This window comes from Leucopleurus acutus (genome assembly GCF_964270905.1).
Source record: "Leucopleurus acutus genome assembly, chromosome: 19".
Lineage (NCBI taxonomy): Eukaryota > Metazoa > Chordata > Mammalia > Artiodactyla > Delphinidae > Leucopleurus > Leucopleurus acutus.
The window spans coordinates 26377195-26403380 of NC_139161.1; the positions used below are offsets into that span (position 1 = coordinate 26377195).

Genomic DNA, 26186 nt, shown 5'->3' on the forward strand with positions numbered 1-26186 from the left:
TTAGTTTCTGTTTTTGAAGTGTATTTACTGAGGATTACTTTTTAACCAGGTGTATGTTCGAAGGGCTTATATTGCCTATGAACTTAACAGTGTACAACACCGCCAGCTTAAGGACAACACCTGCGTGGTGGAATTCCAGTTCATGCTGCCCACATCTCATCCAAACAGGTGAGTTTGAGCTGGTGTGTGCACCTGAGCCAACCAGAGCTCTATCAGAGTTAAAGGGAGGGTGGGGGTGGGTAATGTGTGTGTGACCATTCTGTATGGTTTTCTAAGCTAGAAATGTAGAGCAGAAAATGAACATGTTTAAACCATGAGAAGAAGAGCCTCTTGGTGTCCATTTCTTTTTTTATTTTTTTGATCTTTGATCTGGAGAGAGAAAGTATGGTCTAATTAAGATAGAAATTTAGGGTTACTCCATTCATTCCCTTTTGTTAGAAATTTATTTATTTATTTATTTATGGCTGTGTTGGGTCTTCGTTGCGGTGCGCAGGCTTCTCGTTGCAGTGGCTTCTCTTGCTCTGGAGCATGGGCTCTAGGTGCATGGGCATCAGTAGTTGTGGCACACAGGCTCAGTAGTTGTGGCACACGGGCTTAGTTGCTCCGCAGCATGTGGGATCTTCCCGGACTAGGGATTGAACCTGTGTCCCCTGCACTGGCAGGCGGATTCTTAACCACTGCACCACCAGGGAAGTCCCTTTGTTCATTTTTTTTTTTTTTTTTTTTTTTTGCGGTACGCGGGCCTCTCACTGTTGTGGCCTCTCCCGTTGCGGAGCACAGGCTTCGGATGCGCAGGCTTAGCGGCCATGGCTCACGGGCCCAGCCGCTCCATGGCATGTGGGATCCTCCCGGACCGGGGCACGAACCCGTGTCCCCTGCGTCGGCAGGCGGACTCTCAACCACTGCACCACCAGGGAAGCCCGTAATCTCATTTATTTTTAAAGTATTCTGAGGCAGTGAAAACTTAGGAATTTCACCCACACATATGTTCATCTCCTCCCGTATTTTCATTCTTTTCAGTAATACCACAGGAAATACAAATAACCACAGCCAATCTTAAGCTCCATTTCTGCTTTATGGGCTTGGTTCTTCACTTTTTATTTCAAAGTACTATGTCTTTGGGGATCCTTAGTTATAGACAACAGAAATGGTTTTGTTCCAAATTGCCACTTCACCCAAAGCAATAGAAACTCTTCCTAGAGACAAAGAAGTGTGTGCTGAGACTTGCAGCCACTGGATGCCACTGTTGATCCAGGAGAGGTCAGCAGATGAGCAGTAGCATCTTCAGAAAAAGTACTTGTCTTCTTTGTCTGAGAAGGTCCTTTCACTTCTCTACCTCGAAAATACCTTATGGCTGGCAGAGAAAAGCATATATCCTTGATTTAGCAAGCATCTCTCGGTACATTTTTGCCTCCATGGATTTCAGAATCTCATTTTCTAGAAACGAATGGCTGTCCTTCAGCGAGCAGCGAGGTACTCATGGCACACGTGGGCTCGGTGCTCAGGCTTCTTTCTTTTCCTGCGTTCCTTGAATAATTGTAGAGAACTACATGCTAAACTTAATGCTCTTTGTAATTCTCGGAACATTCTCCTTTTCTTCCTGCTCTCTACTACCTCATCCCTTTGGGCAGTGATTTGTAGTCAGGCCACAGAGCTGCTTGTGATTTCCTTCCTTCCCTCATTGCTCCCCTTGCCTTTCTGAATTGCTCTCCCTGTCCTACTTTTAAATTTGAGGATCTGTGTCCAATTTGGTGAGGGAAAGTCGATTGGAAAATGAGAGACATGCTTCTTAACTGTTTGTTAAGAAATCTTATTCACCTTTCCATCTCAAGGGTGGTTATTGGTTATTGCTGATACGGTTTCAAGACTTGTATACGTGTCCCTCCCAACAACTGAGGTGTACACATTCCTCTGGATAAAGACCAGACCCGAACAGAGCAGTAATCCTGTCATCTTTCTAAAGTCTTCCTTGGTTGTATGTATACAGAATTATAAACTGCTGGATTATTATTATTATTAATGTAGATGTAAAGGTGAAGATAGGGAAAATAAAGGAGGAAAGAGAAAATAGTCTTTGTGGAAACCAGAAAACTAAAATTGCTTTAATGCTTTTTAGGTCTAAAATCCTTTTGTTAGTTTAGGAATAGAAGATGTATTATCAGATTTAATTACAGAATGCTATATTTAATTTTAGAGCATGGCTTATTCAGTTATTACAGATTTGCTACTTGAATTTAGTTTTGTAAGATTTTATATTTTCTTATAAATGTTTTTGTTACAATTTGGAGTTATGACCTTATCCTGACACCAGTTGGTGTACTGCAATTCAATTCTGACACTTACCACCTGGAGTTAGATCAGATGCCACTAGTTAAGGGCTCAGTTCTTCACAAAACTACCTCTACTTCAGATGTGGCCACAAGTTGGGTTCCCAGGCCACCCACACTTCTGACCAACTGGTTACAAATTTGGGGGTTCCCATGACCCCTTCAGGTTCAATAATTCTCTAGAACAACTTAACAGAACTCAGCAAAACACTATACTTACAATCACAGTTTTTTTAATAAAAGATACTGATCAGGACCAGACAAGTGAAGAGATACATAGAGTAAGGTCTGGGGGGGTGGTGGGTGGGTCCTGAACACAGAGTTCTTTCCCTGTGGAATCAGGGTACCTTGTCCTCCCAGCATATCAGTGTGTTCACCAACCAAGAAGTTCCATTGAGCTTCAGTGCCCAGAGTTTCTATCAGGGTTTCATTACAATGTCACGATTGATTGACTCATTGGCCATGTGATTAAACTCACTCTCCAGCTTGTCTTCCCTCCCCAGAGGTCCAGCTGACCCTCTCATCACATGGTTGGTCTTCCTAGTGAGTAGCCCCTGTCCTGAGTTATCTCTTAGCATAAACTCAGGTGTGATCCAAGGGGCACATGAATAATGAAGGCACTTCTATTACTTGAGAAGTTCCAAGGATTTAGAGTCTCTCTACCAGGAACCAGGGACAAAGGCCAAATTCTTTATTATATCATAGGCCTGCAACCCTTACAGAAGAATTCTAGGGTATCTTAGTTTTAGCTAGTTTTGAGTCAAGTTCCAACTTTTTTTCTAACCTCAGTACTTTTGTTCTTTTCTGTTCTTACTGTTTTGAACAAGCAGGCCATAAGCATTATTGTTTCTAATTCTACAGAAATAAATTACAGGAGACTGTCTACCAGCGTTTATTCCAGTCTCAGTTCCTGTAAGGCTCAAGGACACAGTTATGTTCACTAACCTCTAGATCAGTGATTCTCAGAATTATCTGCAAAGTATTTTAAGAATACACATATGGGTTCCTGGCTCTTAAGATTCTGATTGATTTTGAACCAGAGTCCAGGGGACCACTTCTTGAAAAAGCTTCTCTGATAATTCTGTTGACCATCTACAATTGAGAATCACTACTACTAGACCAGCACTGTCCAATAGAAATATAATGCAAGCCACATATGTAATTTAAAATTTTCTAATGACCATATTTAATAAGAAACAGACAAAATTACTTTTAATAACATTTTATTTAACCCATTGTATCCAAAATACCTTTTATTTTTCTTTTTGGCTGGGCTGCATGGCTGGTGGGATCTTAGTTCCCCAACCAGGGATCAAACTCCTACCCTCTGCACTGGAAGCGTGGAGTCCTAGCCACTGGACTGCCAGGGAAGTCCCTCAAAACACCGTTTTAATACGTAATAAAAAGTTATTAATCAGATATTTTCCATTCTTTTTACAAAGTCTTTGAAATTTAGAGTGTATTCTCTACTTCCAGGATGTCTCAATACAGGCTAGCCATATTTCCAGCACTTCCTAGCTACATAGACAGCTCAACTGTAGACCAAGAATTAATTAGGACAATCACACTGAGTCCTCTTTGTTTTATGTTAATGGTAGTATCCCTAGAAGAGATTTTTTTTTTCTTTTTACAAACTTTTATTCTTATGTTGCTTATTCTTGGTGGTTACAGCAATCATCCACTTCTGATACTGTAGCTATACTACAGTATTTTACACGTGCTTTAAAAATTGTTCAGTGAGAACAGAGAACAGGCATATGAATATACATATTTTACATATCTAATGCTAAACAGAATTTTATATTTCCCCAATATTATATTTCGGGTTAACAAACCAAAAATTCTTGGGGGAGAAAACATATACATTCTTTAACCAGTTTTTGCATTTTCTTTCCTGGTACTTGGTCTTCCCATTTCTAGCCAGACATTCTTCTTTTTTTTTTTTTTTTTTTTAAATGTTTATTTATTTATTTATTTGGCTGCGTCGGGTCTTAGTTGCAGCATGCGGTCTCTTCGTTGCTGCGCATGGGCTTCTCTCTAGTTGTGGCATGTGGGCTCCAGAGCGTGTGGGCTTAGTTGTCCTGCAGCATGTGGGATCTTAGCTCCCCGACCAGGGATCAAACCCACGTCCCCTGTGTTGGAAGGCGGATCCTTTTTTTTTTCTTTTTCTACATTTATTCTTTTTTTTTTTAACATCTTTATTGGAGTATAATTGCTTTACAGTGGTGTGTTAGTTTCTGCTGTATAACAGTGAATCAGCTGTACATATACATATATCCCCATATCTCCTCTCTCTTGCATCTCCCTCCCACCCTCCCTATCCCACCCCTCTAGGTGGTCACAGAGCACCGAGCTGATCTCCCTGTGCTATGTGGCTGCTTCTCACTAGCTATCTGTTTTACATTTGGTAGTATTTATAAGTCCATGCCACTCTCTCACTTCGTCCCAGCTTACCCTTCCCCCTCCCCGTGTCCTCAAGTCCATTCGGAAGGCGGATTCTTAACCACTGGACCACCAGGGAAGTTCCCAGACATTCATTTGAAGTAGACTAAACTTGTCCAGCAAGTCCTTGGGAGTATCTTTCTAAGCTGTATTATCAAAGCAAGACTACAGTCTCTTGTTGTGTATGGGGTCATCTGGTGGAATTCTATTCCTGTGGTTTGTTTTTGACTAGTGATTTAGCCCCCGTGGGTTGGGATGAAACATGGCTCTTTGTCTGTAAACTGACAATAGCAGAGTATTTTTTCAGGAAAATGCCTTAGATGCCACTTGGATTGAAGACCGTGTCCCATTTGCACGTTTTGATTTTTAGAGAAGCAGGCAAAACACAAGCAGCTGCCATTGCAAATAAGTGGAGCAGCCTCTGAGAAGGGAGAAGAAACACCCTTTTCAGCGCATTTGGGCAATTAGCACATGGCCAACATGTTTGGTACCTTTTTGTTTAAATTCATTGTGGAACTTTGTATTGCTTGACATTTTCTTATACTTAAAATTTTTTTAAAATTTTATTGTGGAAAGAACATTTAACATGAGATCTACCCTCTTAAATTTTTAAGTATACAATATATTATTGTTGATTTTAGGTACATTGTTGTACAGCAGATCTGTGATGCTTATTCATCTTGTGGACTGAAACTTTTGTTTGACATTTAGTTACTCTGTGTTTCAGTATAATTTGCCTCTTTTTTTCTAATACTCCTCACAATATTTTTTTTTTAAAAAAGGCAGCAGATGACTAAACAATTTCTTACCTCTGTGACTTTCTCATCATCCTTCTTGCTAGGCAGGCTTCAGCCAAGGTATGTCATCTACTTCCTGATCTTCTATGTAAGACTTTCAAATTTTTATGGGAACTGTAGTTGCAACTTATTCGGCGTCCTCAGGTCTTATGCACCAGAGGATCCAGATATTAGAGCTTTACTAAAGGAAGCTCCTGGCCTAGATATACCCTTTTCTTCTTAAATTCCTTTCACTTGAACAGCAGCTACACTTGACTTAAGCATAGTAGGAAACCTATATATTTATATGTGGAACACCTATATATATGGGAAATGTGTGGATTTTTTTTCCTTCTTTATCTTCTTAGCATATAAGGACTATGTCCTATTGTATGTGAATTTTTTTGAGGGGAGGGGATTTTTGCTGTCATTTTTTAAAGGTGATTTGTAGCCAGTTAGCAATTGTCCTTGGAGGAGAAATGAGGGAGTTTCTTCAGTCTTTTTCTTGGTGCAGGAGTAGTCAGGATAGCTGGTCTGCACTAAGAGAACATTTTATTATTATTCAGACTTTTAGGACTTAATTCTTTTGTCTAAGATTCCATCAGGCCAGCTCTTTAGTGAGTTCAACCAGTATTTTACATGGATTAATCCTGGAGCTCAGACTGTTATCATTCAGCATTCCTTATTCTCTGTCTTCTTCCAGGGAGGCTCAGGGTTTAGAGCCAGAGGTGGTGTGTGTGTGTCTTTTTTCTCATTCTGAAACCCTACTTTTAGCACTCTGTGGGGCTGGTGATGGAAAAGCTTGTTACGCTAAAGCCTCTTCCTGAATGTATTTTTGACGATTCATCAAATCATTTGACATTCACGATTTTACTTAGCTTTGGACATATTAAGTAACTCAGAATAATCTGGAAACAAATAAGTTCTTTAGTCAGCCTATGTATTTGATCTTCTAAAATATTTATACAAACATATGTAAAGTATATTATCCCATAAACTCTGTGGCTATGCATATGGCTGTGCATATTATGACAGTCTGGGAGAATGAAATTTAAAACTCCAAATGATTTTCATAAGTAATACATATTAGTGAACATAGTCCATTTTTTTAAACTTTTAATCTGTGATGCAAATAAGAAGCACCACAATTGATGCAGAAGATGGAAGTCCATTTTGTTGTATATTTCTGTACATACGTGATGGGTGAAGACTTACTGGTGTTTATTCCCACCTATTTCTTACATGGAAATCCATACTTTAGTTAATTTGAGTTGCACTGCACTTTCTCTGCTATTTGCTCCCTGTGAATTTGGCCTTCTGTGTTATAATGTTCTAATTCAAGCATTTTCCTCTTCTCCCATCTCGCATCCTGAAGAGGTCGGCTGTGTTTTCCCCTGATACCACATGTTTTGGCCATGACTGAGTTTGGGCTGCTTGGCACCTTCAGAGTTCAGCTGTTGGTGGGTGGCCTCTGGGCCTTCTTTTCATGAAGAAGGTTGTGAGGAAGTTTAGAAATCAGAAGCCGTCTATGGGGCTAATCGGCAGCCCATTGCCATTCTTGAGGATTCTGATCATCTTTGATACCCAGAGATTAGACCCTTCTTTGGCTCGTACTGAGACACTCAGAAGTCATCCAACTTGCAGCATTTTTTTAGCAGTGGGAGCATTTGGTTGTAGTTAGCAGGCCAGAATGAGCTATAGATAAATAAAACTCTACAGTGCTTGCTTCCTTCATGCAGGGTAGTCTGCTGCTAAGATGCAAGCATCTGGCGTAAGAGAAGATTCTCAGCAGGTTTAAGTGCTTTCCTGTATCCATGGCTCAGCTTCTGGTCTCTGCTGTGTTATTTTGGCACTCTAGCCTTGGAAGATTGGAGAGTCGAGTTTAAAACTCTCAATATATCATTAGGGTAGCCCAAGGTCCCTTCTTGTCAAGGAAGACTAGCTGATTCCAGGGGGAAGGAAAAGCAGAATCTAGGGCACCTGTAAATCCCTGTAGTTTTGTGCTGTGGGTTTGTAGCTAATTATATAGCAGGCAATAGTAATATGTTGTAGCTCTGTTGGCATACTTGTTTCAGAAAGAGCAAAATCTTCCAGCAGAGCCGAGAAGGGGCTTTAAAGGGGCTGCAAATGAATGAAGCCACGATCATTTTATTGTAAACGAAAGCTCTGCAGTGGAGTCCGGGCATCTGAGCTGCAAGGAGGTGGTAGGGGAGATGCCAGTAGAAATACATGGTTCAGATGTGTTCTACAGCTCTTGATCTGGATTCTCCTGCAGAAGCATAGTCACACAAGGAGACCACCACTGGTCACAGCCAGTCAAATTGCTGTTTCTCCTATGGTACTGCTGTTAGTGACTGCCAGTAGGTTATTCAGCCGACCTCTTCTGATTCTGCTTTGCTGCCTGATTTCAAAAGATTTGCCCTATCCTGGCTCTCAGTTACAGCTTGATGTAACCACTGCTTGTTTGCATGCATCCCCATCATTTTCATATAGGGTCTTTCTTTTCCCTTCCAGTTAGAAGGCAAAAGAATCAGGAGCGTTTTTATATGATAAAAGATTTATGCAGGGCCAGCTAGAACCAAGCAAAATGAAATTCAGCTGGAAGGGACGGTAAAAGGCTCAGAGAACTTGTGGCTGCCAGAGAAGTTGGTGTTCCTTAAATAAAGAGGGTTCAGCCAGCAGGCAGCAACTCTGACTTTGCTTTCGTATTGAAGCAGGCTCTCCAGCCATTCTAGGCAGGCGGGTCAGTAAAGTCAGAGGTGACTTAATGCCGAGCACCTCAAAATTCAAAGAATTTCTCTTGTCCTTTTTTAAATTTAGTCAATATTGATGTGGAATGCTAGCCTCAGGAGCTGAGATGAGAAAATGCCAGGTCTGGATTCTGGTTTTTGACACCATATTTAGCAGTGTCCTTGGAAAGCTTCCCCTTTGGTTTCTCAGTGAGCACATTTGTAAAATGGAGCTAATCTACTGGAAGGAGAATGATTCTAATATTTTTCACAACATTGTGAATGAAGATTCATCATCGTAAGTGCTCTGAAGAGCCTAAACAGGTGTCTTACAAGTGAATTTATACTCTTTTTGTATTTGAAAATGCAATGGATTGCCTTATCAGAGATTGAGAAATTTGATTATTTTTGCGTGATGAGTATGCAGTGAAATGTGGCAGATTTTATTTTATTTTTAGCTATATAAGTGGGATATTTGACTCATACAATCTCTACGTTTGTTGGTTATTTTTGTGCAGACCACTGAGCTAGCTTTCTACTGTATCACAATTGTGTGCAGTATGCCACATCGGTCATTTTCTTAAATTGATCAAATAGCCCCTGTATAGAGTTACAAAATATATAGATGATTGTTCTGGACGTGGCTAAATATTTACCTGGTAGTAGAGAGTTTAACCTTCCTTCTCTGCTCGCCTCCCTGACAGACCCACAGAATCTTATTCTGTTGATACCAAAGGGGATAAGCTGACTCTAAACTTACCTCTTAAGTGATTGATTTGAGGCCAGTCCTTTAAAAACTGGAGATGTTGGGAGTTTTGTTCTTATCCCATACTGTGTAGATGGTGCATAATTCCTATAACAAAGCAGCAGGGGGTTTCCCGTGAGAGCTTGAGGATTGCTGATGGAGAAGGGCTGGCTTTTTGTTGGTGGTGTTCTTTTCAATTCAGGCCTTTTTCTGCTGAAAACTTGGCCCTCATCCTGTGAAGACTCCCTAAGGGATTAGAGTAGCCACAGAGGCAGTGAGACCATTTTATTAGTGTAAAATATTGGTTAACAGTTGAGAGAGACTATACTGGTTTCTAAATTCGAGAAACCTGGATGGAAGGAGCCTGAGATTGCTTTGGTTGTAGGGTTCTTCTCTCTGAACTGAGGCTTATAGCTTAGAGACTGCAGGTGGCCCTTTTCTTTAGACTCCTTTTTATATCTTAAAAGGAAGACTTTCCTATAGTTTCATTAGCATTTACTGTTAGTTTTCTGCTTCTGCTCTAGAACCTCTGCGTACTTTTTGTTTGTTGATGAGGGCCAAGTGCATTATAACTAAGGGCCTCTTGTAAAATGAAACTCATTCCCCTGAATGAGAGGCTCAAAGACTCCAAACAGCAAAGGTGCAGGCTTTTGCACTCGGAGGTGGCTCTTGCTGCCTTATGAATTTGCTCTGTGATACAGGTTTGATGCAAAGAGCATTGCTACTCACAAATCACACGAGGTATACAGTGTGTGTGCAGCGATATGTCATAGTTCTTTATTTATATGGCCGGCTCAGTCTGTTCTGCTCCTTTCACTGCCATGGAAAGTGCATCATTTTCCTCCCACTCTCCTCCTTCCATATACCATCAGCACCACCCACTATGTTCTGCCCATTAAGTCCCCTGTGTGCCAGAAAACCCTGACAATGATTAAACGCTGATAAAAGAGTGTTAGAAGGTTAAGATAATCAACCCATCAGCCCCCTTATAGGACTCCTAAATTGTGGGTGGTAAGTATAACTTTTCCCTTTTAACATTGAAAATAAGGGTTTGATTTTTTTTTTTTTTTCAGTTGAGGAAGTGACTGAGGTCAAATTAAAGGGGGGAAAAAGAGCGTTGGTGTCAAAGACCAAAGAGAAGGCAGGAGACTTGCTTTTCACTTTCCATTCTTATCCTAGTCTTTCTTTCACGATTTGGAAATATTCTTTCTCAGGAAATTCTAGGGCTAGCCAAATTTAGGTTAAGGTTTTATTTATGGAAGGCCTAGAGATTTTAAGCGTACAGCAATTTTTAAAAGTCATTATTTCCCTAAATTCATTTCACTTAAAAATTATTAATTAATTCATTTTTAACAGTCTATGCCACTCTAGTCATAGAATCATGAATCATCACATTCCTGCATGCTTTTCAGTTCCTTTAAGCTCCTGTGGCACAGAGTCCACTCCTTTCCTACACCACCTCCTACCCCCAGCCCAGCCCAGTCTACAGGAGGAAGAGCAGGGTTAAAGAGAATTAGAAAAGGGAGCTGGGAGCCCAGGTGCCCGGCTTCTTTTCTCTAGAGGAGAGTTTGTAGGTTCATCACACATCCTAGAAAATCAATTAAGGTGGGAGAGGCTGTGGAATCAACTTCTCTGAACCTCCTTATTGCATTTTTAGTAAAATAGGAACAAGTTAAGAAGATTCTCTAAGAATTTTGTCGAGAATTATATTTCTTGTTGAAGCTTAAGATAATATACCATATTATACAGCTTTAATTTTCATGAGCCTGTGGTTTATCCTTACTCTGAATTATTATTTTGTAATAGAGCTATAAAAAATACTCCATGGTAAATACATTTTGACCCTTTCCATCAACAGCTGCTGTGGTGAGGTAGGTCAGGAGGCGGAGGCACCCGAGGGGTTGAAGGGTAATGAGCACTTAATTATGTCTGCCGAATGCCAGAGCTGCCACGCTGGGGCTCCTCACGACTGGTCTGTATCTGCTCTGACAATTCTTTTATTATGGCTTGCACTAACCTATCAATAACTAACTGTGGTTGTTTAATTACAGAGGGAACATCCCCACGCTAAACAGGTACCGTATATTTAGTTTTTTTTGTTTTTTGTTTTTTCTGCAATTAAAAGCACCTTTTAGGAAAATCAGGGGAAAAAATAACACTACACTTGACAAGCTAACATGTTATCTCTCTGCTAGGGAGTCCTGAGCTCCCCTTTGGACATACTAAATTATTTTTTCTGTTTGGAAAACATGTCTTCAGCTTTTCTTCAGCCATTCAAAAAGCAGTGCTCGAAAAGCCTCAGTGTGGAACAGCTCCCGTCTAGCTGCGTACAATAGGGGAATCCTCTGCCCCATGTTCAGCTTTGCTGTAAACATCTCATTTGGCTAAGTTCTCTGGGGCTTTCAGAGGAGAAACCCTTACAGTTACTCCTATCCTGGCAAATTGTTCATCAGTTTTTCAATTTATATTTTCTCTAATTTGCTTCTCCTTTTAGAGGAACACACATGCAGAAATAGCTGATCTCATGTTTCATCAGTTTGTTAGCTATTTTTCTATAAAGTGTTATGATGCTATGAAAGTCAAGTTTTATTTCAGACATGTAATGAGATTACGTTGGAAAAGTGTATTTGAAGTTTTGATGTGTGTAGCCCTGTGAAACGTCTCCAGACCAGTAATAACACAAGTGGTATTTTAACATTTTGATTTCCTGCTGCTCCTGAGCCAAGCAAGGCAACACAATGCAAGTTTGAGAGGATAGCAGTTCTGACTGGAATCCACAAGGTGCTTAAAGCCCTAACATGTGGGTGCTGACGTCTTTGTAGATGATCAGTTATTTGTTGAAATATTTATAGGCTTATGTTTATTTTGTCCCTCTCCCTTTAAATATTAAGTAATCAAAACTGTGTATAGCTTTTGGCATCCAATTTGGATGGGGAGAGGAAAGGGAGTGTTTTGTTTGGTCCTCTTGTCTGCTCTTGAAGAGTGGGCTTGCTTCACTCCTGCTTGCCTTTAGCTGTCCTGGTCCAAGAGCATAGCAGTGGGGGAAACTGAAATCTGGGTATTTCCGATGGGGTTCAGTTGAGTGAAAAAGATTCTTAACCCCATGTTTGCCGCAAGCATAGACTGTTAGCATCTTCAGAGGGGATTCCCTTTAAGGGTTATCTGGATTCTCTTTCCTGTCTAATGCCAGGCAGGAAGAAAAGATACAATGCCTCACAAACTTGCTCCTTTACTAAATATATTTGGTGATCCTAGAAAAGGATGATAGCACTTCTGAGTTCATACAGCTCTGAATCCCAGTTTCTAGTGAGCACCATGTGTAAGACTTGCTTGATGTGTGTTTCATTTGTCTGTTTCATTCATGGTATCAATGGTTTCCTCTTCCACTCTACCTTCTAGTCCCTGGTACTGTCAAAAGTTGAAGTACTTTTTCATAGTCATCATTTACCAAAGGAATAAAAACCGGGAGTGTCAGTCTCTAATAGTCTGTGTGAGCAGCACTCCCATTCTGTAAAAAATTCCATTGCCTTTTATAATTACAGTTTGCAATAGAGTACGCTATGTACCCAGATCTATAGCCCACTTTGCTGGCTCTCTTGCCCCCTGCAACACTGCAGGCAGTGCACTTCAAGGAGATTTTTGAGCAGCTCCCCAAAGTTCAAGTGCCATTGCCTTGCTCTGAACGTGCTTCAGATCAGTATGCCAGTAACATGTTGGGCAAGTCCTGGAGGCATCCTTTAGTTTGGTCCTTCCTAACAGACTGTCCTGATTGACTGGGCATCACAAACACTTTACAGTAGTATCTATCAGTACATCCTGCTGAGGTGCGTCAAGGAATATCCAGATTCATTATGTTTTTAGATTGAACAAATCGGTTCTCTTTGAGCATCTCCGTTTACACTTGTTTGTCATGCTTACACGTACTTTGAAACCCATGCTCTGCCCTTTTGTATCTTGCTGGGATTCATTAAGGGCTTTCAATGAAGATATGTTTACTTTGGTATAGAAATGTGTTTAAATATAAAAAAGGAAATTTTGCAAAACTGTCTCTCTTTCAAAAAGGGAGAAGCTATAATCCTCATAACTGCGCTCCCCGTCAGCCCATTCAAGGAAAAAATAGATACCTCAGTAAAGTTCCTTTTACAGATTGTTACTTGTTTCTCTCTGAGGAATTGTGTTTTTTATGATTTACTAAGCCATTCCAAATGACTTAGAGTTGTTGTTGATATGCATGTATCTATCTGTGAATACTTAATCTATTACAATTCCTAGAGAAAAGTGCCTTAAGTGTTGCCTAGTTACAACTCACTTGGCTTGTTTACATCCTTTTAAAAGAGGAGACGTTTTAAGGAAGGGGAAGATGCAGGATGGTTTTTAACCCCTATGTGCTATTCATTCGTTAGACATGTCATGATGTCATGGTATTAAAACCACCATGATATTCCTGACAGTCCTTAGATTTTTATGTGGAGAAATTTGGGGGGGGGGAGTGATTGGTAAAAAATATGGTTTGTGTGAGGGGAAATTCCAGTGGAAGGGTTCATGTGAATCTAGCAAGACAGCCTTATCTATAGGTGGGTAAAAAACCAAACCTGCTCTGCAACCTGACCCTACTTCAGTTTCCTCCCAGCTCCTTTTCCCTGTTGTGACTCTCCCAGTCCTTGTTCCTACTCTCCTTGTCTAATGCACTTGATTGAATTACCATTTAGAATGTCCTTCTCCTCCAACCTCAACCACTATGGCATGACTCATGTAGCTAGTGTCAGCGACGTGCTGCTGGACAACTCATTCACTCCACCGTGTCAGCGGATGGGCGGAATGGTCTCTTTTCGGACTTTTGAAGATTTTGTCAGGTAAGGCACCATGGAACTGTGTCTATACAAGGGGAGCCTTGGGCATCTCAGCTTTCTTCCAAATGAATAGAGGTCCCCTGATTAGCCACGGGCCAGCTAAGGAGATGTAGCCCTTGCGGTATATGCTCTGGGAGAGGTATAGGTCCTTCCCTTTCCACCTCTGTGCAGACTCTACAAGCCTCTACTTGTTATATGAGCCTGGTCAGAAAAAAAGAAACAAACAAAAACCATCTTTTCCTTAGTAGCTAACACAAGAAACTGTCTGCTCTGTGATGAGTGAAACGTCAGGAGAAATTAAACACAACACTAGAGTGAGCCCCACCAGAGACGATACATCTTTTGATTAAATGCATTCAGCATCTATCTCTTGATGTATACTGATGCATTACCCTAGGGGGAGGGGTAATTACGTTGGTGTGTCACTGCTCTAGTCCCAGGCTCTTTCTGTTACTTTAAGACCGATGATGACAGCAGCACTGCTCATATCTTACATATGAAAAAAACAAAACAAAAAAGCTTCAGATCATTCTTCTTTAAAAAGAAGAAATATATATGGTTTATTAAAGTTTAAACAATCCATCCTCCTAATTTCTGCCACTTGATGAAATTTTGCATGTCACCTCTAGCCACTGGTGATTCTATTCAGTTGACAATTGAGTGCAGGGTAGGATAGATTATTCTTTTAGACAGAGCTGGCAATGGCAGCGTTAGTTTCCTGCCACTTAGATTTTCTGCCACTTGGGTTTTCATCGTGGGTGTTTCTTTGGTATTTTTCAGGATCTTTGATGAAGTGATGGGCTGCTTCTGTGATTCCCCACCCCAAAGCCCCACGTTCCCTGAGGCAGGTCACACATCTCTATATGATGAAGACAAGGTATAGTGTCCCCTTTGGGAGACTGCTTTGCTCCTTCAGATACAGGATTTGTACTATATACTCTCTTTCTGATTGTAGAACATTGTAGGGAAGAATTCATCTTTTTACCCTACTTTATATTATTTAATTTTATATGCCTCATCAAAGTATTTTTAGAAACAGGTGGAATATAAATTCTAACCTAAAAAATAAAAACCACTGTATTAATCATGGAATCCATAGCGTAGAACAAGGCTGTCTATATCCATTGCAGCTGCCTTTAGGTCTCTGAATGTTGTTTCAAAGACTTGAGCTTTGATTGCTTTAATTCTTACTCAGTAATGGCTTGTATATTTGCAGAGCAATGCGTTCGTAGTCTTCAAGGAATTGTGGACTTTAGATAGTAGAAAAAATCGACATTTTGTTTAAAATTTTGTCCTTTTATTAAACCCTTCTTTCCCTTCTTTTCATTTCTCTGCAAACACATCCTGTTTTTTCCCTACCAGGTTATTTTCCCATGGTTTGATACTTCCACTGTTTAGAAATGTGTTATATGGGAATATGTTCAGATGGCTTCTTTCACTCATTTTCCTTTACATTCTGTGAAGAGATATTGCAAATGGTTTCATTCCCATTCTATTGGTGAAAAAGTTGAGACATAGTGGTCTTCAAGTTCATATCAAGCCAAGATTTGGGGCCGCCTTTAGCTAATGCCTTTGCTGCCTTATTTTTTTAAAGTTAGGTGTCTTTATTTAATCTCCATTGTGGGTGTTGGGCAGTGGTTTCATTTTGCTTATTCATACTAGCAGAAAGTGTCCTGTGGGCCATATCTGTTTTTCAGGTATCCTACCAAGTACTATAACTTCTCTCCATCTCTATATTAGCCAGCCTCCTAATTTCCTTGCCTTGTGTTCTTGGGTTACAGATCCCCAGGGATGAACCAATTCACATTCTGAATGTGGCTATCAAAACTGACTGTGATATCGAGGATGACAGGCTAGCAGCTATGTTCCGAGAGTTTACCCAGCAAAATGTAAGTCCTCAGTTGGATGGAAACTGGTGATGGCCACTTTCCTTCTCGCAGTGTGTCATATCCATCCTTTTATCAGTTGCTACATATAAGGCCTATCACTGATAACGGCTATGTCTTTAACATAGTTCTGCTTGTAGGGGTAAAATTCCGAAGTGATTCAAAAGTATAAAATGCATGTATTTTTTTATGTCAAGAAATTTAGACCTCAAATGTTTAAAATGTTTTAAGGAAGGGAAGTTGTATTCCTGAATCTTTTCCAGAGCTCCAGTCTGGAACTTCCAGTCACCTGCTGAATTCCTTTTGGTGACTTAACTCTGCATGTCTAGGCCCAAACTCCCTTCAGGCACCCTCTGAGCCCTTCCATCCCAGCCTTGAAAATATCAGTTATACTTCCATCCTCCTTGCAATTTTATGTCACTTGGATATTTTGTGTTGACATCAAACTCCATATAGTTTAAATGTAAATTCCTATCATTTTCCTTCACCTCTTCTGGTCCCCCCTCTCCCCTAAACAAAAACAAAAACAAAAAAACAAAACAGAAACAAAAAAAACAAAAACAAAAAAAACCAAGTAACCAAACCCTTTGCCCCCAATCATGCAGAAATCATTGACTTCTTCCTTTTGTTTGCGGTTCCATTATTCTACCCCTCCTTTCCTACCCACCTTTCCTTCCTTCCTTTCTTCCTTCCCCCTTCTTTTCAGTTTTTAAATTTCCACTGCCATCTTTCTAGTTTAGACCCTTCCTCACCTTATACCTGAGACACTGCGACAGGTTTACTTGTGATCCTCAGCCTTCCCCTCCAGATAGTTTCCATTCTGCTCACTACCACAAAATTAAATGTCTAAAATGCCCCCTTACCAAGTTACTCTCCCACTCAACAGTGACTCTCTCTTGCCTTCAGGATACCTCCTTACCTTGATATTTGACATCAGCCTATTAATGAAAGCTAACAATCTAGCCTTTGCTGTTCCATGAAAAGACCTAAGTCTTTGTCTCATCTACCTTGTTTGCTTGATCTCTTCTACTGCCCCTTATCTGGAATGTTTTCCTCTTTCATTCTTTCTTCCCTCACTCCTTCCCTTCTCTCCGCCCCCCCTTCTTTCTAAATCCTACTTGTTTTAAGAACTGTCTCAAAATTTCCCTCTTTTATGAGGACTTCTCTGCGTAACCCTAACTAAAATGTATTCTTCTCCCTTGAATTTCTAATTGGTCAGCATAAATTGATTAACAATATAATAATACTTTTTATTTTTAAAGACTGTATAAATTTTTTTATTTGCACCTTACCACAGTCCCACGGGGTTAGATTATTCAGGAATTATTTCAATTGTACATCTGGGAAAAAGCTCAAGCTGGAGAGATTAAGGCCCTTTAATCACCAGCTGGTAGATGATAGAGCAAAAACTAGAACTAAAGGCTTTGATGCCAGCTCTAGGGGGCACAGATCTAGGTGCTTTAGTAAATAATACATTCCTAGCCCTGAAGATGCTTAGAGTCTAATGTTCAAAATGATCATCTACAGTTATATTTCATTACGATATATGATAGTTGCCAAAATACCCTTCCTCAACTGCCCTTAATGACAAGACCTATGTGTGTTCTTTGAATGGAAAGCACCTAGTCTGTAGTGCTTGTCATAAAGAAAGAACTCAATAGATTTTTTTTTTTTTAGATGTTGGGGGTAGGAGTTTATTAATTAATTTATTTATTTTTGCTGTGTTGGGTCTTCGTTTCTGTGCGAGGGCTTTCTCTAATTGTGGCAAGCGGGGGCCACTCTTCATTGCGGTGCACGGGCCTCTCACTATCGCGGCCTTTCTTTTTGCGGAGCACAGGCTCCAGACGCGCAGGCTCAGTAGTTGTGGCTCACAGGCCCAGTTGCTCTGCGGCACGTGGGATCCTCCCAGACCAGGGCTCGAACCCGTGTCCCCTGCATTAGCAGGCAGATTCTCAACCACTGTGCCACCAGGGAAGCCCCTCAATAGATTTAAAAAAATTTAATTCAGCAGTATAAACAATTAGTGCCATAGACATTCACATCATATAACGCTAATGGTTGATACCCAGGAAAAGATGGTAATTTTATGCTTAATGTGTGTCATAGCATTTTCCCCATGATGCTGTCACAGCACATGAACTGACTGTGGGATTGTGGTGAGGAAAGGTCCTTCCAGAGAAGTAAAAGTAGGAGTCATGCCTCGGAATTTTTCTTTAGAAGAGAAATCTAACTTCCTTCTTGCCCTTGACTCATGCATGACCACATAAAATTAACCTGAGACCAGTGACCAAGGTGACCTTACTTGGAAGAGTCCTAATGTTGTGCATGGCTACTAATGCTGTTGCTTGATGGAATAATCTATGAGAGTTCCTTCCCAGGTTTTGAGGCACTAATTGATTGTTTTGACCTCAACTTTAGGCTTTTTATTACCCTCAGTTCTAAGTGACATATATCATCACACCTTGATTTAAAGAGGCAGTTTCTTCATTTTCACTATGTATATTTGTAACATTAATTGATGATAAGAAATTACCTTTTTCCTTTACTGGACTTGTAAACTGAGGCATAGAGAACCCAGAGTCTGCCTGTGGCTGTTCAGTAGGGAAAGGGTAGACGGTGCCAACATTCCAAGCTTGAAGAAGCTATTTAGTGCGTCACGTGCCATGCTTACCCAGGCATATTAGGCATTTTCACCTACTTGTTGTGAAAAAAATATAAAAAAGAAAAGGAAGCAAAAGCAATTTTTAAAAAAGCTGAAGTGATAACTAGTTTTGTTTTTCACTTCATGATCATGCTCCTAGCAGTTTAGAAAAAGTTTTTTTTTTAAGCACACATTAAACTATCAAATAGGTTGATCCAAATTGTCCAAATCATCTTCTAGTCCCAGCATGTCTTTTTTTCTCTCATAGAAATTAGGATCATATATTTGTAAATGACTTGTGGAGGAGATTGAAGCAGCCAGTGTAAATGGAGTTTCTCCAGGTGCTGACGCCTAATCGCTGGGTAATAGCTGTGGACTTGCTGTGAGACCCGCATTATTACAATGTAATCAGAATCCTGTTGCTCTGCTGTTATTGTCAGCCACTTGTGGAATTTTTAAAGCAATAACAATTTTGATTTTAAATTATGGCATTATTAAAGTTATTTTCTTCCCTGGCCAGAACATAGCTATTGATGCTTGTCTCTGAAGGACTTGGCTGTAGTGGAATTCTTTGTTGGTGTCAGAAGAAATGTTTCTGTTCCTTGGCACACTGAGAGTCAGAGAACCACCAACTGCCCCACCCCACCTCTTTCTTCCTCCCTCCCTCTCCCTTCCCTCCCTTCCTCCCTCGCTCTCTCCCTTCCTCCCTTCCTCCCTCCCTTCCTTCCTTCCTTCTTTCCTTCCTTCCTCCCTCCCTCCCTCCCTTCCTCCCTTCCTCCCTTTCTTTTCTTATACTACAAATACTTGGTTATTTACCCTAATGGGTATGATACCAATCTCTTTTTTTTAATTAATTAATTTATTTTTGGCTGCACTGGGTCTTCGTTGCTGCACGCAGGCTTTCTCTAGTTGTGGTGAGCAGGGGCTACTCTTTGTTGCGGTGCGCCGGCTTCTCATTGCAGTGGCTTCTCTTGTTGCGGAGCACAGGCTCCAGGCACACAGGCTTCAGTAGTTGTGGCACATGGGCTCAGTAGTTGTGGCTCGCGGGCTCTAGAGCACAGGCTCAGTAGTTGTGTCGCATGGGCTTAGTTGCTCTGCAGCATGTGGGATCTTCTCGGACCAGGGATCGAACCCGTGTCCCCTGCATTGGCAGGCGGATTCTCAACCACTGTGCCACCAGGGAAGTCCCCCAATCATTTTTAAATGTAGTTAAACCAAAATTTATTTATATATGACCTGGGAATTTATTATTAGGAAATTAATTTTTTCCAGTTATCTTTTGCTTATCCTGTTAATTTTGTTACTAAGCAACGCCATAGTAAAAAAGGAAAAATAAGAGGAAATGGTCCAGGGATGTGCTTGTTTATGAGGGGTAGCCAAATTGGATTTAAAAACTATATAATATCAAGAAAGTTAAGAATTGGCTTATGGATATATCTCTTGGTTAAAGAATGTGATAAAATTAAAGTCCGGGTGTAGGTTGTGAAAGTCCACATATTTTTTTCTATTTGTGTTATTCATGTATGTTTTTAGGTCATTCAGTAGGTGGAATTGCTTTTCTACTTGCTGCCATGTAGCCCCTCTTTATTAGGGACCTTTAAGAGCATGTCTTTTACTTAGCTCATTAATCTCTTTCTTTGTCTCTGCCTTTTGAGATGAGAGAGCAGTACAGGGTAGAGGAAGGCTTAGAGCCAAAGGCCCAAGACTCACGTAAGGGGCTGTCTTGAAACTGCTGGTCTCTTCTAATATACTGCTTGCCTGTACCAAGCGGAAGTATGAATAATCACTAAATTTAAAAGCCTGTTAGACATTGTTTTTAACAACTTCTAAAGAGAATCTTTTTTAAAATACCTTCATATAAAGTAGGGAGGAAATGTTTTAGAGCTGAAAAGGTTAGGATTTGTTAGGTCGAATTCTGGGAATGCTGTGTCAGATGGTAGGTGATGTCTATAGTCTAAATAACAGTTTAGTACTTGAATTTTCCGTTTTATGGAATTTCTTCTTTTCCCTCTACCTGATTTCGTTTAGCTTCTATATCAGTATTGATCTTCACATTTAAATACAAGCCCACCAGTGTAATTTCTATAAGCAGAAACTGTGTTAAGATCTACCTTGATATGTATCAGTCCTTAGAGAATTTAGGTGGCCTCATGTGACCTTTTCTCCTCCAGAGTTCTCTTTCAGTTTTGTCCAGGTCAATATTTAAAACCTATTCTGTAAGTCTTATTCCCAGGAGCCAGGTTGAGATTTGTTTACGTGCAAATTTGAAGATACTGAGTCAAGACATAGATATCCAAAACAGCGCTTAGTGCAATCACAGCCTTCTGAGGACTGAATGGGCTAAAACTTAGGATGAATGGAGATCTCATCTAGCTTCTGTTTTTGCATGTTTGTTTGTAGAAAGCTACCCTGGTTGAGCATGGGATCCGGCGCCTTACTTTCCTGGTTGCACAAAAGGTATTGGCATGTGAATTATGCATCTCTTTAATATTTCTTATGCTGCTGCTAGAACTTTAAAAGTGAAAAATGGAATTATAATCATATGCTTACTTGTAGAATTTATGCAAAGAAATAACTGTTTTGGTATAAATTTAATCAAGAAAAAGCATTAAAGTCATCACCTTTTCCTCAATTGGTTTTTAATTTTATTACTAATTGCCCTCTTCTTCTGTTTTTCCTTCCTTTCTGTCTTTTATTTGAAAGGATTTCAGAAAACAGGTCAACTATGAGGTGGATCAGAGATTTCATGTAAGTAAGAGCAACAGTGGTGAAAGATTACTTACTGTTTTATCTGTTACCTGCTGATTATTTAGAAGGGCTGGTCTGATGTTTGGTCCCTCTTCTTTGAAAAAGTATTATAATGAATATTCAGTTCTTCTATAGCGTATTCAAACTAGAGGGTTTTTTTCCTCCTCCTTTTCTACCCTATAATGAATTCTCAGTATATGTCTGAGAAATAGTTAAGAATGAGCACATGCATTTATCCAGATGAATAAGGTAGAAGCAGGAGCTAACTACTAATTTCTTCTGTGCACACAGCGAATCAGTAATCAAGAACTGCCGATCGTACTTGGGGTCTTGGCTTCTACCAAAGATGGATTCAAGTTCTGTTATTGAGAACTGTCAGTTCTGAAGAACAATCACTTATTATTTAAAATGCCTTAACAGAACCCAAGTTGGTGTTTTCATCTTACATTAATTCTAGGAGGAGGAAATAAATAAAAATTAAGTTGCTTTTTCTCCCATTTAACTGAATTAACTACTAATATTTATGAGTTTAAAATTTTTATTGAAAAATTTTAATAAAGAGAGCTAAGTTAACAGCCTGACATCTGAACTGTGGTGTATATGTGTATGATCATACGCAATGTGATTATAGCAGTGAGGTCAAGAATCCAGTTTGCAGTCAAGATGTCATTCTCCAAAATGGCTGACTAGAGTCACAATATTTCTTTAAAAATTGATCCTAATGTGGTGAAGTAAGATTCCAAAGGATATTAAGAAGTCTTAATATTTCTGATGAGAATTTTATTTTGTTTTGTTTTTAGCAATTAAGATGATTAAGTTAGTTTTCAAGCCCTGCTCAATGGCAATGATGAAGATAACATTTGGGATGCTGGAAGGGACTTCCTAAGCTCAAGGACCTGTGTGTGATTGCTTTTATTGCCCTTTTGTTTATTAGGTCTCTAGCACTTGACATTTTGTTTTCCTTCTCACGGTTTACCTTGTTGGTCTAGTCTATAGAGAAACAAGAGAGCCTAGCCTGCAGGCTAAAGAGCTAGGATTTTCTAAAACGCTTTAGGAAATGTTGTGGACTCCACAATGCCCCTGTGTTATTGATGTCAGGAAATCAAGCAGAGTGCAGATATATATCAATCAATAACTGTAGATAGGAAACTGGAGGCCGTGGAGAAGTATGAGGAGCTTAAAGAGAGAACCCTGGGGCTTTAGGAAAAAAAATAAGGAGCTTAGAGAATAAAATTGATACTTGGGGATAGAGTATGAGAGCCCATGAATAAAAACTATAGCTGGTAGATGCTGATCAGAACTCAGGTAGACATGCTGGATCTGGGAAGAGTATTGGGCTAGGTTCTTTAGTGTTAATGTGATTTTTTTTCTTTTGTAACTGACTTTGGAATAATGCATTATTCTGGGGAATAATACTGAATTTGTAAAATTGTTTTCCTTTTTCCTAATGGTTCAGACACAGTCTTTGTTTCTATAGCACATGAACTGGTTTTTTATAATAAGCATTCTATGATAAATTAAAACTCTCCACTAAAATTTTTTTAAAGCCAAAGCACTTAATTCTCACGGACGTTGTTTTTTTTTGTTTTTTGTTTTTGATACTTTCTATCTTTGAATCTATATCCTGTCCTAGAATACATCTATAGATTTAAAACATTTTTTCTCCCTGCTCTCTTAATATTTCTGGATTTAGGTTGAATAGGGACATGTCTAAGCAAAATCTGCTAGGAAATGAGCCCAGCAGGGGGTCTTTCTGGGACTCATCGTACAGTTTCTATTTGTAGTGGCATCAAATGGGAAATCAGTTAAATTATCAAGTGACTTGATTTGTCATAAGTGTAGGAAAGGTTGTTCTAGGATGTAGAGAACATTAAGGTTTTAGGTATGGACTGGATTTGCTCTGAAGAATTGGATGGCTGAGGAGTTGGGGTGTTTTTATGTTAGGCCCCTGAGAAATGATTAGCGGTTACACATGGGGCAAGGGCAACTATTACTGAACTCTGGCCAGGATCTTCAATATCCAGGAATCCTTGGCAGGAGTTGTACAAATCTGGGGCTCACTGTCATGGTGCTGCTCTGAGTTCCTCTGCTGGTGGTAGCTTGAAGGACGCTTAGTCTCTGTCATGTCATCTTGTGTGCTTCGCCCATAGTTAGTATAGTGTGAAAAATTGGAAGCTTTCTGGAAGTGTTAGAGATGAATCCCTTGACCTCTCTGGCTTCTTGGTAATCCACTGTGATGTATGCAGCCTCCCCTGTTCTACACTGCGAAATCCCTATATTATTGAGTAGAAGAGGGAATGTGCGCAGGAAGGGGCAAGGAGAGGAGGAAGGTTACCAGGTTTGGTTCAAGAACAACATTGGCTGGTGTGGAAGGAGGCAGCCGTGCTGTTACATAATCATCGTCTCTCAGACTGCTTCAGAACCAGAACAAGGCAAAAGAGGGCCAGACCGCATGGGGGTTCCTAGAGAGTGTGTTTATTGTTAGGTGTTTATTCACATGCCAGCGAAGGCTGGAATTATTTCCAAAACTTCATTGTTTAATCACCACAGTCCCCAAAGAGCTGTTCAGCTGAACGTCTGCTGCTGCCTAAGTCTCTTGGTTCTACGTGGAGACTGTTCTGAGCGGGCAGTAGTCACCAGCATTAAGGAGGCTTGGTGTTGAGTCTGTTTCCATAACCATCTAATTAAATCAAGTACCCATAATGGGACTTGCGTAATTGCTTAACATTGATTATTTAAACAGAAAGTTTGAGGAAAAACAAGTCTAGCCTTGTAAATATCTTCTTCATATTAAAAAAAAAAAATTGTAGCCTCGAAAGCAAAAGAACAGGCTCTTTGAATTTCTGCAGCTATATAAGCTGCAGTTCTCTAGTTTTATGAGTATTGTCTTTATCCATTTCACTCACATTTCACATCTAGAATTCCAAAAAGTGCAGCAGAAGGTGTTTAATTGGAATATAAGTATTACTTTATGAAGCTTTCCATATTTTTTCTAGCAAAGTTTTGTTAAGGATACTAAAATGCATATTTCTCGGATTTCTTACCCTTTGCCACCTAAACAAAGCATTAGGTCTAACCCACGTGATGAGATTCCAAATCACTTTTTCATCTGTGAGTTTCCTTTTGTTTCTTGTTTGTAAGATTTCATGAAATTCTAAAAAATTCTGCTGTAAATCACCTAGGAGATAATTGCAGTTTTACTGATTTTATGTGAGTGACTCCCACTTTAAATGTTTTGGATCGTATGCGCCTGAAGGAAGAGCCCGCTATTGAAAACAGTTATCATGGTTAGTAGTTCATTTCTTTAAAAATAATTGATATGTCAATTATATCTCAATAAAGCTGGGAAAAAAATGGTAGTTCTGTTTGCTAGTGGATCAACTATTTGTTTTTCAGAAGGTTTGGTTTGAGATTTTGTTTTAATTACAGTCTATATAATTAGTTCTCAGTGTGTTGAGGTAAAAGAGAATTGCACCAGCAAGCTTCCAATTTCTTCATCTCATTAGGTTTTTAACACGATTATTAGTATCATAATCAGCTATGATGTTTTCTGTTGCAGGTTTTCACATTCTCTGATTTGCAGGGTGTCTTGATTGGCTAATTTACGCAAATTATTTTGATTGTCCTGATGATGGTTGGCTGATTAGAACACAGCAGGGGTATAATTTCTTCCTGAGAAATGTTGCATTCTTTTGTTTTTTGGTACCAGCACACTAAGAGGGTTTTTATTTGTGTACATTCAATTATGATATTTGCCTATAACACTAGTAGAATGCCTGGAAAGCAATTACATTAGTGATGGAATAAGCATGAATGCTGTTAGTGGAAAAATTGGCCGTGTGAGGATGTGGTAGGATGAAGGAATTTATTAAAACTACAGAATCAGACTTCTGGATTTCTTCTTTTCTGTGTTTTCTGTAGTTCTGTGATTTTTGAATACGAAAAAAAAGTGACTTTCTATAAAAGTCCTCAGACTTCCCTATCTCTTGAAGAATTGTTCATTAATCCTGGTTTCCCGTTGCATGGAAGTTCTTGCCATCTTCTGTTCTGAATGCTTCATGCTAAATTGAGGACTTTACTGTGGAGCTAAAAATTTATTCAAAAGTTTAAGAACATTTGTTCATGTCATCTCATAACACCTGTTTTCTTTTTGGCTGTGTTGTGTCTTCATTACTGCGCGGGGCTTTCTCTAGTTACGGTGAGCAGGGGCTTCTCTTCTTGCGGAGCACGGGCTCTAGGCACGCGGGCTTCAGTAGTTGCGGCACGTGGGCTCAGTAGTTCTGGCGCACAGGCTTAGTTGCTCCGCGGCATATGGGACCTTCCCAGACCAGGAGTCTAACCTGTGTCCCCTGCTTTGGCAGGCGGATTCTTAACCACTGTGCCACCAGGGAAGTCCTCATAACACCTTTTCTTAGCTAACCTTAATGAAAGTGATTTTTCCGATTGGTAGTCTTTGCCCACCTCTGCCAAGAATTCGTCAGTCTTTTTCATTATTTGTAGTAAAGATATTTATTTCCATTCACTTGTTTGCTTTTTGTGCCTTTCAGTTACTATACATTTTCTTAATTGCATTAGTAGTAAATAAAATGTTTCTTGCTTTTGTTATGTTTTTGAAGGAAAATCATTTTGTTCCTACCACTATACACACTTGAGTAAATGGTATACTAAATAACTATTTTAGTTAACTAATTAAAGTTATGGAGGAATAGAGGAGTGTGTGCTTGAAAGATTGTATCATTACTTTTCTTGACTTTTCTTTCAGAAAATTTCATGGAAGGACTTTGTTACCCTTCCTTTTTTGACTTGTGTTACTTTTTAGCTAATGCTCTGAAAGCCATACCTCTTGAGAATAAAACCAAAACAGAGACTGTATAAAGCCCTGAGCATGAAATCTACCAATAGCTCAGCTCAACATCTTCCTGCTTAACCTTGAAGTCATCCCCATGCTCTTCATTATCATTCAGGGAGAATTAGAGAATTATTTAGGACAAAACACCATCAGTAAAAGATCAGTGCTGTGTAAATCCACTTTCAAAGGGCTT

The 26186-nt window shown here is 39.7% G+C and overlaps 1 protein-coding gene across 7 annotated transcripts in view; it reads left to right on the forward strand.

The window, feature by feature from the left end:
- The window catches only part of ACACA (acetyl-CoA carboxylase alpha), a 208601-nt gene that overhangs the window by 148333 nt on the left and 34082 nt on the right, over window positions 1–26186 (forward strand). For 5 of the 7 annotated variants that reach the window (XM_082861297.1, XM_082861299.1, XM_082861296.1 and 2 more), the window contains 7 exons: window positions 50–168; window positions 11071–11094; window positions 13729–13872; window positions 14650–14746; window positions 15651–15758; window positions 20797–20853; window positions 21100–21144. In XM_082861297.1, coding sequence (XP_082717423.1) covers window positions 50–168; window positions 11071–11094; window positions 13729–13872; window positions 14650–14746; window positions 15651–15758; window positions 20797–20853; window positions 21100–21144 — 594 coding nt within the window. Of the gene's footprint in view, window positions 1–49; window positions 169–11070; window positions 11095–13728; window positions 13873–14649; window positions 14747–15650; window positions 15759–20796; window positions 20854–21099; window positions 21145–26186 lie in introns of those variants that run through there. The other 2 variants (XM_082861295.1, XM_082861300.1) reach the window with 2 other exon arrangements.